This window comes from Rhinatrema bivittatum, chromosome 8, assembly GCF_901001135.1.
Source record: "Rhinatrema bivittatum chromosome 8, aRhiBiv1.1, whole genome shotgun sequence".
Classification (NCBI taxonomy): Eukaryota; Metazoa; Chordata; class Amphibia; order Gymnophiona; family Rhinatrematidae; genus Rhinatrema; species Rhinatrema bivittatum.
In genome coordinates, this window is record NC_042622.1 from 231,920,756 (window position 1) to 231,936,284 (window position 15,529).

The window sequence follows — 15,529 nt, forward strand, 5'->3', positions numbered from 1 at the left end:
GATTAAAAAGCCCGATTCAGGCCGAGTTTCGCCCACGCCATGGGGCTGCCTCAGGGGCTGTATGCAATATTGCTTGTATGTGTATGATAGTTATCTCATTCCATCAATTTTTGTCAGAGAGTTTAAAAAAACATCCATCCATTGTTTAGGAGGAGACCGGCATGCTGTCTGAATGCACCGTCAGATCCTTGACGCTATTTGTAGCGGTTCAAAGTCATCCACATATTTGCTCATGATAAGACTTACACACTGGCCTGCCCAATTATAAAAGCAGGAAATGCAGAATCAAGAGAGCCCAGCAAGCCAGAGCTACAGCAGCCTCCTTAGCATACGGTGCATTCAGAAAGTATTCTGAGCCCTTCAATTTTTCCACTCTTATTCTAAAATGGATAATATGCATTTTTTTTCCCTCCTCAATCTACACACAATACCCCAAAATGAAAAGCAAAATCAGAACATAAGAACTTGCCATACTGGGTCAGACCAAGGGTCATCAAGCCCAGCATCCTGATTCCAACAGTGGTCAATCCAGGCCATAAGAACCTGGCAATTACCCAAAAGCTAAGTCTATTCCATGTTACCGTTGCTAGTAATAGCAGTGGCTATTCTCTAAGTCAGCTTAATAAATAGCAGGTAATGGACTTCTCCTCCAAGAACTTTTTTAAACACAGCTATACTAACTGCACGAACCACATCCCCTGGCAACAAATTCCAGAGTTTAATTGTGCGTTGAGTGAAAAAGAACTTTCTCCGATTAGTTTTAAATGTGCCCCATGCTAACTTCATGGACTGCCCCCTAGTCTTTCTACTATCCGAAAGAGTAAATAACCGATTCACATCTACCCGTTCTAGACCTCTCATGATTTTACTGCGCGAATCATAGTGGGGGATGCTCAAAGAACAACGCTGGCAGCCCACCCAGACCGCCACCCCCCAGATTACCCAAGTTAGCTTCATGAGGCATAGTTTAACAACAGTTATACACTGTATAATTAGAAAATACAAAGGCAACAAAACACTTCAGAATAACACTCAGCTGCTGAGAAACAACAAAAATTGAGGAACCATCAACTGATTGGCAGGAGAACTTTCCCACAGCGTGGTAAAGCAGCAGCTAGGCGGATTATCAACCCTTCTCCGCCTGATGATCACCCTTCCAGGACTGCTGGCGGCGCAGTCGCCTGCGTCCCGGTCCCGGTCTCTTCCATCGCGGTGTAGGATCCATAGGGGGTCCCCGCCGTTGCGGGGTGACGGAGGCAAACGGGGTCTCCAGGCCCGCCTTGGCGAAACTATCAGTAGCTTCCTCCAGATTACGCATCCGATAGGTAATGCCCTTTCGCTGGAAAATAAGGGCAAAAGGGAAGCCCCATCGATTATCGTATGTCCTCAGTACGAAGGGCAGCTGCAACTTCCCGCATGGAGTACTGCTTCTGTAGAGTTGAAGGGGCGAGATCGTTGTAGATAGCAATAGTGTGGGTCTCCCAAGCCCATTGTTGCTGCGTTCTGGCGCTTTGAAGGACTTCCTCCTTAACCCGAAAATTATGGAATGTAATTATAATGTCCCTCGGCTGATTGTCTTTGCGGGGACCCAACGCTCGGTGGGCCCTCTCCAGCTCAATTTCTTTATTTTCAGCATCAGCAGCTGAAGAACCTTTAGCGATGATAAATTTGCAAATGGCCACCGCCGTTGCCATACAGTCGGAGTAGGGCTCTGTTTCGGGCACCCCGCGCAAGCGAAGATTCGCTCGCCTGGAGCGGTTCTCTAAATCCTCCAGTTTGTCGTTTACCCTTTCCAGCTCAGCTTGGATGTCCTTATTCTGGCCCGTTAGTACTTCAATGGCCTCGCTGTGCGTGTCGGCCCGAATGTCTAAATCATCCACGCGATTTCCCATCTCATGGAGGTCCTCGCGCATGTCCGCAATAGAGGCAAGCAATTCAGTTTTGTGAGCTTTGAGGTCAGCCCGGAATTCTACAAACCAGGCCCTCATCTCCGCTCGAGTCGGGAAATCAGGGTGCGCTGTTGCAGTTGCTGGATCCCCCAGCTCATTACCACGCTCTGGGGCTTCTGCGTCAGTTCCCTCCTCGTGGCTGCTCGAGGCCTGTGCGTCCTCGTCGGGCAGAAGGTCCGCCGCTTTAGAAAACGAAAACTGCTTCAGATCAGGCGGTCGTTTACGGGCAGCCATCCCAGAGCCGTCTCCTGCAGAAAATTTTATAATCTGGCGTCCTCGCGGTGAATTTGCTGCTAAATAAATGCCTCTAAAACGTTTGGGGAGCGGAGCGAACGTCTCAGGCAGCCATCATCAGCGCTGCTCACCAGCGCCCCCTCGACCTTTCATGATTTTAAACACCTCTATCATATCCCCCCTCAGCCATCTCTTCTCCAAGCTGAAAAGTCCTAACCTCTTTAGTCTTTCCTCGTAGAGGAGCTGTTCCATTCCTTTTATCATTTTGGTCGCCCTTCTCTGTACCTTCTCCATCGCAACTATATCTTTTTTTTTTTTTTTTTTTTTTTTTAATGACATTTTCTGTTTTATTCACCATTCCCTTCCTAATAATTCCCAACATTCTATGGAACCTAACATTGTGTAACTATAGCATGGGTTATTTTTCCCTATATGTATCACCTTGCACTTATCCACATTAAATTTCATCTGCCATTTGGATGCCCAATTTTTCCAGTCTCACAAGGTCTTCCTGCAATTTATCACAATCTGCTTGTGATTTAACTACTCCGAATAATTTTGTATCATCTGCAAATTTGATTCTCACTCGTCGTATTTCTTTCCAGATCATTTATAAATATATTGAAAAGTAAGGGTCCCAATACAGATCCCTGAGGCACTCCACTGTCCACTCCCTTCCACTGAGAAAATTGTCCATTTAATCCTACTCTCTGTTTCCTGGTTTTTAACCAGTTTGTAATCCACGAAAGGACATCGCCACCTATCCCAAAAAAGTTTTTACTATGAGTCTTTGCCTCTACAGCCAATGTCTTGTCAAATTCTCTTAGCTGCCTTATCAATGTCTTACCTTTTTTTTTTTTTTTTTTTTTTTAATTCTGCTTTTTGTACTTTTTTTTCAGTGCTTCAAAGTGGATTGCATTCAGGTACTGCAGGTATTTCCCTATCCCCAGAGGGCTTACAATCTAAGTTTGTACCTGAGGCAATGGAGGATAAAGTGACTTGCCCAAGGTCACAAGGAGCGACAGTGGGACTTGAACGCTGGTCCACTGCTCTAACCACTAGGCTATTCCTCCACTCTACTTAAATGTGTGCAAATTACTTATGTAAATGTAATGTTTCATGGGTTTTTTTAATTATTCAGACCCTTTACTCAGTACTTTCTTAAGGCACCTTTTGCTGCAATTACAGCCTCAAGTCGTCTTGGGTACGATGATACAATATTGGTACACCTAGATTTAGGGATTTTCTCCCGTATTTCTCTGCAGTTCCTCTTCAAGCTCTGTCAGGTTGGATGGGTATAGTTGATGCACAGCTATTTTCAGGTCTCTCCAGAGTTGTTTGATCAGGTTCAAGTTTGGACTCTGGCTGAGCCACTCAAGGACATTCAGACTTGCGCCGAAGCCACTCCTGCATTGTCTTGGCTGTGTGCTTAGGGTCGTATTCCTGTTGGAAAGTGAATCATCACCCCAGTCACAGGCCCAGAGCACTCTGGAGCAGGTTTTCATCAAGGATCTCTCTGTACTTTGCTACGTTCATATTCTCTCGATCCTGGCTAGTCTCCCAGTTCCTGCAGCTGAAAACCTCCCCACAGCATGATTCTGCCACCACCATGTTTCACAGTAGGGTTGGTATCTGCTAGGTGACGAGTGGCACCTGGTTTCCTCTTTGGCCTGAGTGCCAAGCAGCATGTCTGGAGTTCATCAAATCAGAGAATCCTTGTTTCTCATGCTCTGAGAGTCTTAAGTGCTTTTTGGCAAATTCCAAATGGGCTGTCATGAGGAGTGACTTCCATCTGGCCTCTCTACCATAAAGGCCTAACTGACAGAGCTCCAGAGTTCTGCTGTGGAGATGGGAGAACCTTCCAGGACAACCATCTCTGCAGCACTCCACCAGAGTGACCATCAGGTTCTTGGTCACCTCCCTGACAAAGACCTCCCTTCCCCTGATTGCTCAGTTTGGGCTGGTGGCCAGCTCTAGGAAGAGTCCTGGTGGTTCTGAACTTCTTCCATTTTAAGAATGATGGAGGCCACTGTGTTCTTCAGGACCTTCAATGCTGCATCAATTTTTTTGTACCCTTCCCCAGATCTGTGGCCTCAACAGAAACCTGTCCCGGAGATCTACAGCCAATCCCTTTGACTTCATGGCTTTGATTTTGCTCTGACATACACTGTCAACTGTGGGCCCTTATAGACAGGTGTGTGCCTTTCCAAATCATATCCAATCAATTGAATTTACCACAAGTGGACTCCAATCAAGATGGAGAAACATCTCAAGGAAGATCAATGGAAACAGGATGCACTGGATCTCAACTTTGTGTCATAGTAAAGGGACTGAATACTTATGTAAATGCAATATTTCAGTGTGTGTTAAAATTTGCATGCATTTCTCCAAACCTGATTTCGCTTTATCATTATGGGGTACTGTGTGTAGATTGAGGAGGGAAAAATGCCTATTATCCATTTTAGAATAAGGCTGTAATGTAACACAGTATGGAAAAAGTGAAGGGCTCTGAATACTTTCTGAATGCACTGTACCTTTTGCTCTGCTTCCATGGAAGATGTATGTAAAGCTGCCACTTGGTCTTCCATCCATACCTTTACTGCTCATGACTGCCTAGAAAATGCTTCATAAGACAGAAGTTTTAGACCATCAGCTCTAAAGAGCTGCTTTGATTTTCTTTAACTCTTCCATCCAGCCTTTGGCATAAATGAGTTGCATGATCCTCTGACTTAAGAGTATGATATATGGTTTCATGCAACCCTCAGCTTGGGAGTCCCCACATGTGTGGCAGATTACTGTCCTGCTTGTCCAGGGAGAAACCTAAGTTGTTCATCTGTCTAATGGGTGTTCTCTGTAGACCGCAGGACAAATCAGCCACACAATCCTACCCCCCATCCCCTTAGAAATGACAATTGGCTTGCTATAAAGGCCTGAGGAGAGAGACCTGTGCGCAGTGACTGCTTTCGCTAAGCTCTAAGAGAGCTTTTCCGTCTCGGTGCTGTTTAATTAGGTTGCCCATTTGGGTGGCTGAATCTTGTCCTGCTGTCTACAGAAACACCTGTTACAGGTGAGGAACTTTAGCTTTTTACAGATGAGTTATTTTGCTTTCCCAGCTTTCTTTAGTGTGTGGCTTTTTTTTTTTATAGGTATCAAGCATGGCCAACAGCCACGAACAGAACCTGCAATGCCTAAGAAACGTTGACTTGTCCAGTTACCACCAGAAACTCTGTGACTTGGCCATACAGATATACCAGAAACTCATCCATGCTGCAGAGGAAAAACTGAAACCGATGATCGGTATGGCGCGATTTTTCTCTTCACATCACACCGTCTAAGCAGAGCATGGGTTACACTAAAATAACCAACGCATCTCTTCCTCACTCTTCCCCAGTTGCTGGCATGTTTGAGAGTGACACCATCCAGGGCCTGTCCAGCGTCCAGGGGCCAGGTCTTCACAAGCGCACGGAGGAGTCTGCTTCTGCCTATTCTCTGAGCTCCATTCTTCTCCAGCTTGGCGCCATCCATGAGATGCTAGAATGCCACCAGCTGCAGCCTGACATCGTACGTCAAGTCTTCCGGCAGCTCTTCTACTTTATCGGTGGTGTGACCCTCAATTACCTTCTCCTGAGGAATGGCATGTGTTGTTGGAGCACAGGGGTCCAAATCAGGTGTGTTCTTGTGGTATGTCTGCCTTTCCAGGTTAGACCAGCGGTTTGCATAAAGCTGGTGAATTGCTGGTTTGCTCGACACACCCTTCAACCCTTAGACTGCAGATGGTGTAGAGCAACAGCAGCTGACCACTTCACTGTAGAAAAGTAAAGTCTGAAATTGCTTTGTTAGCAGTAATCAGAGGGAGGGGGAGAGGGAGGGAGATATGGAAGATCATCAGCTCTTCTTGGCCTGGTGCTTGAGGGCAGTTTCCTGTAAAACACATCCTCTTGTGTCAGAGCTGACTGTGTATCTTGGCTTCTCCTTGTTTTTTCTTAGGCAAATAAGTGGAGCTGGGCAAACATTTTGAGTTTAGAACCAAAGTATATGCTTTTGATGTGTGTGATCACAAAAAACATGTGTTGGGAGTGAAGTACTCTGGGGATTTGGGATTCTAATTTCAGATCTTGTAACATCCTGATGTGGTATGTTTTTTTTATTACAGATTTATGTATAATGGCATTCATATGTAATGACAACACAGAAGCCAACTCCTCTCCCAATATATAAGCACAAAAACACGGCGAGGGAAAATTGTTCCCAAAAAAAATATTAAAATACCATTCTCCTTATATATAAATTTTGAGAATATATCATAGAACCAGAGTGCCTATCAGTGTCAATCCACAGTCTCCTGCCCACATAGGGCCCCAGACAGTATCAGCTCTTATGGCACCATTAATTATAATCACGTACCATCTCCCTTATATACTATTTTTTTTAAATTTTTTATATTTTTTGTTATTTCACTTCATTATTAAATCTCTAAAAAAGCAATAATATTTATTTTAATTGTGACCTAGTTACTTAATTTCAAAAAGATACTTAGCTCAAATCGCTGGCATATAGATGTAATTTTTTTTTTGACACTGTATCATTTCAAATACTCATAAATTGTTCCCAACATGGACCATGTTTCGGCTAAATTAGCCTTCATCAGGGGATATTTTAATCAAACACTATCAGCACGCCACGAACTCTTCATATCTCCATACCCTAAGACATACAATAACATTACACAAATTACAACACATTAAAAAGTCACACAAAAATTCCGCAGTCAACAGCTTCCACACAACAAAATTGTACTACCAAAGGTATATTTAACACAGCAAGTTCTTACCTTCTACGAAACCTGATAGTTCTCAAAACAGGGCACTCTTACGAACATAACTTTAGTAATGGCGCCATAACGCTCAATATTGCCCAGCCTTTCATTTCCTATTTAAAGCCCAAACCCTGACGATACCGGAAGTTACACGTCATCAGGACTGTCAATCAAACCATCACCTATATCCAATCAAAACACAGACCAGTCCAATTCTTTATTCAACCCCCTGGGTGCCACAGTATCAAACCAGTAAATCCATCTAAGTTCCCGTTGCAACAAATATCTATCAAAATCACCACCCCGGGAAAAAGGTTTCGGCTGCTCAATTACAGCAAATTTTAAATCCATAAAGGCATGTCGCTGATCTAAACAATGTTGCACCAATGGAGCTTCTAAACGATTTCTCGAGATAGCACTACGATGTTCAACTATGCGTGTACGCAAACAACGTTTGGTTTTTCCTATATACAGTAATGGACATGGACACCATATACTCTATATGACTCCAACCGAAGAACAATCAGTATTCACTCGTAAACGAAAAGTGCCCCTTTTAAAATGGGGAAGAATATCTCCTGAAAAAGACTGCTCACAAACCGAGCATTTATCACATGGAAAATGCCCCAAATTGACAGAACGCTCTGAAAGACAATCGTGTGTTTCTTCAAAATTCGAATGAACGATCATGTCTTTAATATTCCTTCCACGTTTTAAGGCAAAAATAGGCAGCTCTGAAAAAAACTTCATTTAGCCGAAACGTGGTCCATGTTGGGAACAATTTATGAGTATTTGAAATGATACAGTGTCAAAAAAAAAAATTACATCTTTACGCCAGCGATTTGAGCTAAGCATCTTTTTGAAATTAAGTAACTAGGTTACAATTAAAATAAATATTATTGCTTTTTTAGAGATTTAATAATAAAGTGAAATAAAAAAATATCAAAAATTAAAAAAAATAGTATATAAGGGAGATGGTATGTGATTATAATTAATGGTGCCATAAGAGCTGATATTGTCTGGGGCCCTATGTGGGCGATATACAGTGGATTGACACTGATAGGCACTCTGGTTCTATGATACCGTTCTCCTTATATAAATTTTGAGAATATATTTTAATATTTTTTTGGGAATAATTTTCCCCCTCCGTGTTTTTGTGCTCATTCATATGTAATGAGCAGAGATTTTGTTTAATAGGTACAGTGTGAGTCAGCTGGAAGAGTGGCTGTGGGGTAGGAACCTTAACCAAAGTGGAATCGTGGAGCACCTGGAGACTCTAATCCAGGCGGCCCAGTTGCTTCAGGTCAAGAAGAAAACGGAGTCAGATGCCGAGGCCATCTGTTCCCTGTGCAGTGCTCTCTCTCCTCTGCAGGTAGGATAGAGTGCATCTTCTCACATCCTCCTCATTAATGCCTGGGATATCTTCCCTTGGGTCAGGTAATTCTCCAGATGTTAAGAAACTGACTCTGCTGTGGATGGTGTTGAGCCTTCCAGTGACTGTAGGCCTAGAAGAAGGTGTTAGACTTTGGCTAGCCCCCTCTACTAACTGGAGGCCTGGCAAAGGTTTCCAGTGTGTAGTTATGCTCATCGGTCTTTGACTAAGATGAAGGTCTGGTGACAGTTATAAATCGTACGATGTAAGGCTTGCCTGAGGCCATCTAGGTGGAGAGTCCACGTCCTGCCGTAGGAACCTGAGTATGGAATCTTGGTTCTGCTACTGCTGTTGGCTAATGGGAGATAATTTAATTTCTAAAAAGGCCACGTAACGATCTGTAGTGCTGACTGCATGGCTGCGTCTGTAAGAACGAAAGCGATCTCATTCAAGACCTGAAGTGGTCACCAGTGTTAACGGATGGCTGGGTAGCTCCCTTACGATCTCTCCATGACTTCTGTTTCTGGCAGCCTCTTGTGTTTCTCCTTACCACCAAGTTTACAGATGGATGGTGCTGCTTATAATGCTCTGAATGCCTTATTTTCTGAGCATTTGTTTTCCCCCCAGAGGTATAGGAGGAGGAAGTCATTTGAGTAAAGACCTAGAGTGTTTTCATGACTGTAACTAGTCTACATGCCTGTTTCAAGTCTGTTTAAACCTAGGGGGCTGTTTTAGGATGCTCATAAAACATGAATCCATTTCTGCACCATAACACAGGCAAGGAAAACACAATTTAAAAAAAACCAAAACAAAACAGAAATGGAGGAAAGCTAACTGAAGATGGAAATGAAATGGACCAGACCAAAACTAAACTTATTTTTTTTTAATACGTTCCTAGATTGTGAAAATCCTGAACTGTTACACCCCAGTGAACGAGTTTGAGGAGCGCGTCACGTACGGCTTTAAACAGAACGTACAGGTGTGTGCTCCTGAAGCCAGCGATGGTGGTGGGAAAGCTGACCTCGCGCGCAGGCAAATCGGGATCCATATTCCTAGAATTTCATCTCTCGCGCAACCTTTTCTTGTTTCCATTAGGGATGGGGTTGGGGGGGGGGGGAAGGGAGGTGCTGTGCTGTTATGAATATTTGCTAAAAAGAGGTTGGTTGGATCTGCAGGCTTGGAAGTGGCAATTGTACGAAGAACTTTTCGAATGGTGTGTGTGAGGAAAGCCCGGCTCGGCCACGGTCTGAGACAGCGTGCTGGGTTTGGTGGCCCGCGGTGTGACCCAGCTTGGCAGTTCTAAGAGGTGTGGAGGTTTGGTAGTATCTCTAATCTCTTCTTTGTTTTGTGTTTGGGTAGAATCGACTGCAGGCCAGAAGACCCAAGGCCAGTCGCCAGCTATTGGTGGACCTGAAACATCGCTTCCCCTTGCACATCCCCTTCTCTGGCTCCCCTGTTCCCTTGGACAAAATACGCATCCCACAGAGCTTGAACCTTGGCTTCCTCAACTTGGTGTAAATGTCACAAATGGTTTTTGGAGCATGAAGGCCTTAAGGAACGGGACAGGCCACCGGAGCCTTTCCCAGCCTCACCACAGGACGCCAGCAAATAGTTTTCAAATGGATGGAGAAAAATCCGAGGACATGGCCCTTATCCTGCTTCGTGCATGGCACTGAAGGGCCCATGTGGGTAAATGAGACGTAAACTAGTTTTAGGTGGAGAGGGTGGGGTTCAGTAACACAATGAACGAGATGAGCTATGGCTCACTTGGTGGGTGGCTTTCTTCTTCATATGCTGTATCCTGCCTATACAAGGTATGAACCGGTGCATGCCCACACTTGCAAATCCAATGTATTCCAGGCAGGACGTAAAACAGATGACAGAATAAGGGCGCACTGCTGTGGAAAGGGCATCTTGGGTGTGGGAATGACCACAAGTAGCTTTGGGCCTCTGTTTGCCTGATGGAATTTCAGCACTTGTTTGTATATTTATTTATTTTTTTTGGTAATTGCACAAAGATAATTTTATTAAATTTAGAACAAGGATTCCAGTTTAGCAAGCAGGAAGGTTGGGACATCTTGGCCGTTGGGTTGGCGATGGCCAATCTCTGCAGCAGTGCTGGAGCAGGCCTCCACCTTCCTCCTGCCACGGTGCCATGCTTGTTCCATACTTTCTCGCAATGTTGCTGCTGCTGTTTGTAAGTGGCCATCCTTGGAAACCACAATAAAAACCAAAACTCTATGCAGAAGGTCCTCCTTCCCTTGCAGCTCGTGTATAGCCTTGAAGTTTTACACATTAAATAAATAAATATGCAGGAAAAAAGTGGAAGTATGTTCATTTGAAAGAAGCGTTGTATAAAAATAGAGTTAGGGGATGGACATTTCTTTTAGAATTTTTTCTTTTTTTAATTTTACCTGGGATGGAGGACTCTCAGATTTTATCAAAGTTAGATGGGGAGAGAGGGATTTGGAGTATCCTTTACTGAAAAGGTTTTTTGTATATCTGCCAAAGCTGCATCACTTCCTGAAATTGGCAACAGTCTTTGGACCACTAGGTACATGAGTGGTGCCAACAGGGGTCACAATTACTATGTGCTGTGGATTCCTCTTGTATGCACACATTTGGGACCTTGAAACCTAAATGTTCATTGCAAATAGCCTGACTGTAGATAAAACCGTATAGCTGCTGCTATGCCTGGGAGTAACAGGAACTTGCATTTGGCATTGGCCTCTGTCTGAGAGAGATGGGCTTTGGGCTGACCCAGCATGGCAGCTCTCACGTTGTGAGGCCCATCCTCATTTCTTCAGAGGATCTCTGCGGGAGAGGCAGCGCCCCGAGACCTGGTCTTGTCCTGTGCTCTTTTGCATTCTGGTACAGTCCTCATATAAGGAGGCGCTACATCCACCATTGTTCCTGCCAAGAAACATTTCCTCTCATTACTCCTCAGTCCACTGCCTTTCCCTTGAAAGAGGCCCTGCCTCTTGTGCATTTCTTCCTAGGCCGTCGTGCAGTCTCTCCCCCTTTTCCTCCAGGGTAGGCTTGCTTAGAACTTTACGTTTGGCCGTAGCCTTTGATCATTTTTAGTAACCACTCTATGCACACTCTCTCTTATTTGGCTTATAGCCTTTTGAAGGTGCAGTTTCCCAGACTGGCGAGATCTCTGTACACGGACACATACAGAAACAAGAACACCACCGTTTTCCTGCCAGCTCGCTCTTTCCATATGCACCCATGCAGGATTTTGCCTTTAGCTCCCTATCTGGCCACCTTAAGATAATTGGATCCCATTATTGTTCTGGGGATAGAAGTTCAGCCCCTATACTATAACCGCTCCCTTGGGTTTTTGCAGTCTAAATGCATGACTACTTTATTTACTATTAAATCTTAGCTGCCATAATCTAGTCTATTCCTCAACTTTCAGGAGATTCCTTTCATACTTTCCAGGATGTCGACCTATTGAAGGTTTTGCTGTCATCTTTGGGAAAGATTTGCCTTTTTGCAGGTCCTTCCGCACTACAGCATACAGAATCGGACCAATCCCTGTGGCACACAGTTGGTAGCCCCTCGTTCCTCGGAGTAAGCTCAGTTTTATTACAACCCACACAATCACTTTTTAGGCCCCATATCTTGGCCACTCGCTTTATAAGTTTGCCTCTACGAGACAGTGTCAAAGACCCTTATTGAAATCCCAACTACACTGCATCTAGGCCCCCTCCCCTGCTCCAACGCTGGCCCCCCCCAGTCAAAGGGGCTGCTGCAATAAATCCGCATGGAAAGCGAGCGCTCGGTGTCTCCTGCGTGCAAGATCGAATATTTAAACAGTTGTGCGACCCTAGCGCCTCCTCTGCAGTGGGTGCCCAGGAAAGGTGGCGGGTTAGGAAAACGGATGCTGAATTTTACGAGCATGCCTTTCCCAAGCTGTGCACAGCCCATGCGTTAGGAAGTGGACGCTCGTTACTCTTCCTAAACTGACCGCTGGCACACTTTTTTTTTTTTGAAACCTTTTGGTCCTCTTGGTTCCTCAGACTCTATCGCCATGATATTGAAGTCTGAGGAAGTACAGAAAAATTAGTATTTTCTGCTTTTTCTGTACACTACTTTTTTTTTTTTTTGGGCTGCTCAGAAATGAACACCTGTCCAACCAGGGGTTAAAGAGTGCGCTTGGCTGATACTGCCCACCTCTGGTAAAACCAGTCTGCCTCAGGACCCGTAACCCTATTGGTTTGCAGAAACAGGAGCCTCTCTCTTTGCAGTGACCTCCATTACTTTTCTGCACTGCTGAGGTCAGACTGCCCAGCCTGTAGCTTTCAGACTCCTCCTTCCACTTGTGTGAAGAACTATCTGTGTCTCGAGGCCTTTTGAAAGGAGTTGGTTCTTCAGAAACATTGCAAAGGTCGGACCCTGAGCTGCCCGCACCTCCCTGCGTTCTGTTCATACTCTCTGATGTCTTCCATCCACCCCATCTCTCTCTCTCTGCTTTACTGGTGCTAGCTCCTTGCAAACGGTTTTCTGGAAACTGATTGATTGAGGGCGACCTCCCTGCCACTCCTCCTCTATGTAGCACATTTGGGGGGAGGGGGGTGTCCTCGTCACTTTCTACATCTCACCATCCCATTTGTGCCTCTGACACTAATATCTAAAAGGCTTGGCACCTGATTTTATTGTATTAGCTATCTTTTTTTGTTTGTTTTCTTCCATTTTGCATCTTTACTCTACTTTCCCAGATTTTCTAGATACAATCAGGAGAGTAAATGACAGCAGCTAAAGATCAAAATGGTCTCAGCACCCCCCATCGTGCTCGGATGGGAACAGATACCTCCTACGTGGATGCACATCCATAGAGGCCACAGGCCACACCCCACAGACAAATGGGGAGGGGTGGAGTGTGTTTTGTGTTTTTTCAAAAAAACTTGTGTAGCTGACATTTTTAGAAACAGGGCAAAATTATCCCCCCTTCTCTTTTTTTTTTTTTTTTTAGCATTTTTACTAATTGTTCCTCTTTTTCTTAATTTTTTCCTGGTTTGCTCATCTTCATATTTTGTCATGCTTTTACTTTTTTAAATATACTTTTCCCATTTAGTCTCCCCTGCTACCTCCCTTCCCCTCCCCCCCCCCCCGTACCCTCCTCTTGCCCTAGCAGCAGGGAGCCTGAGTGCCAGCAGCTCCTGCGTGGGCCGTGCCATAGTAGCAGCTGCACTGGAACAAATTCTGCTCTTGGGACCAGTGAAAGAGCCATGGGCCTAAGCCACGGCAGGCTTAGCCTGTCCCTACCCCCTTCCCTCCTGAGCTTGCAGTGCCACTGCAGGCCTGAACGGGGACAGTACTGTGCTCCTTTTCATCAAGTCAGCTGCCTGCCCTGTCTCCCTTCTGACCCCCACACACCCGCACTCACACTGTCACACACACACACTCTCCCACACTCACACTGTCACACACACACACACACACACACACACTCCCGCACTCACACTGTCACACACCCTTTATTAGATGTAAAGAGCGCCTTAGTGATTGGTGCTGGAGACAAAGGGATCAGGGGGAATGGGGGAAAGGAATCGCCTACAGGTGCTCTAACCTAATAGGTACAGTGGGGAGGTTGGGAGATGGGGTGGAAGAGAAGGAAAGAAGATGAGACTGGGTCTAGGGGTGGAAGAGAAGGATAGGGATGGGATGTGATTTCTGGCAGCTGGAGGGAGAGCTGGACAGAGTAGCATCCCCCACCCTCTCTCCTTTCTTCCCCCTTCACATTTTTCAGTCTCTCCATCCACTCCCTTCCTTCCCTAGCTCCTCTCGCATATAAACCCTTATTCCTACTTCCCCCTATCCTCTGCTCTCTCGTCACACATCTCCTCCTACCCCTTTCACCTCTCCCCTGTTCCAAACTCCCTCTCACCACCGGGCCAGGCCTGGTCCCTGCGTAAGATAAGTCCTAGCAGGCTGAGCCACCTCTTCCTCTGCTGCTTTCAGCCGAGGGCAGGGTCTGACATGCTGCTGCTGATCTGTGGGGGTGGGAGGAGAGCAGAGGCCGTCAGCCTGTGCTTGGAGGGGAGATCAGGCAGGAATGTGGTGCCCCTATAGGCCTGCAACCTTTCTCATCCACCTGCCCCGCCCTCTGCTCTTCCAGGGGGGGCCAACACCTTCTATGGGACGGGACCCGTTTTGTAGCTCTTCCTGCAGCTGTGGCATTATATGAGAGCAGGGGCCCTGCTTATAGCCTGGTCTATCCCAGGTGTGCTTCTGTGTACTGCCTTTAGCTATGCAACATCTATTTCCCATCCTATATGCATTATGGGGCATAACTTCCCCACAGTTACCCTTAGTTCTCCACTTCTCTATGTGTTTAAAGATTTGCTTGCCTTTTTGGGCTTTGTGTGCTTATGTGTGATGCTGCTAGTGTTAAAGGCCTTTGCTGTAGGGTTGCCAGTGAGTGGTGGAAGCTGCTGTCCCTTATTCAGCAGCTGCTCCCTCCTGTCGGCCTGGCTGTAGGTTGATGTTTAAAGGGAATTTCTCAAGTGGATCAGTGCCCCTTACAGCAATTTTCACCACTGTCCGGCACGATGATTGAATGAAGACTAGTGTTCAACAGGCCAGCTTCCATTGTTCACTATCAGTATTGCCCCCTGCAGCCTTCCTGAGCAAATTCTTTCCTCTCAACTTAAGCTAAGGCCAAATTTTAATGGAGATCACAGAAAGGCTAACTGAGTGCATAGCTGGCAATCCAACGATAGGTATGTGCATTTGTTTTCAGCCATTGCACTGGTATGCACATTGATCACACTTTACAGCTCCTGTGTATTAATAAATAAATAGGATGCATACTATCCATTTTTTTTTTTACCTGTGTCTGAGGCCTGCATGGTGTGGCCATACCACTGCAATGGATGAAAGAAATGCACATTGCTAGGGAACAGTCAGCAATAGTTTTTGTTATAGTAATTTCAGCATAAAACTAGCAAATACAAGAAACGGAAAGAATACAAAAATTTCAGATGGAATTTCTAAGCCCAAACTCCATTTCCTGCGTCTGTCATTATAGTAAAATGTGCCAGTGCTCTGAGGGGGTGTTTAGGGCACTGGCAGTGAGGGATATCAGAAAGGAGGGAGCCTGAGCCCTGCTTTTAATGTAACCATCTTAGGCCTTGGCTCACTCTGGCCTGC

At 45.4% G+C, this 15,529-nt stretch overlaps 1 protein-coding gene across 3 annotated transcripts in view; it reads left to right on the plus strand.

Annotated features, from left to right (window-relative positions):
• LOC115097869 (unconventional myosin-Va-like) overlaps window positions 1-10,980 on the plus strand; it is a 98,187-nt gene extending 87,207 nt beyond the window's left edge. For all 3 annotated transcript variants that reach the window (XM_029614002.1, XM_029614000.1, XM_029614001.1), the window contains 5 exons: window positions 5,330-5,480; window positions 5,575-5,851; window positions 8,197-8,371; window positions 9,270-9,350; window positions 9,731-10,980. In XM_029614002.1, coding sequence (XP_029469862.1) covers window positions 5,330-5,480; window positions 5,575-5,851; window positions 8,197-8,371; window positions 9,270-9,350; window positions 9,731-9,889 — 843 coding nt within the window. In that variant the 3' untranslated portion in view covers window positions 9,890-10,980. The remainder of the gene's footprint in view (window positions 1-5,329; window positions 5,481-5,574; window positions 5,852-8,196; window positions 8,372-9,269; window positions 9,351-9,730) is intronic.
• The last annotated feature ends 4,549 nt before the right edge of the window (window positions 10,981-15,529 follow it).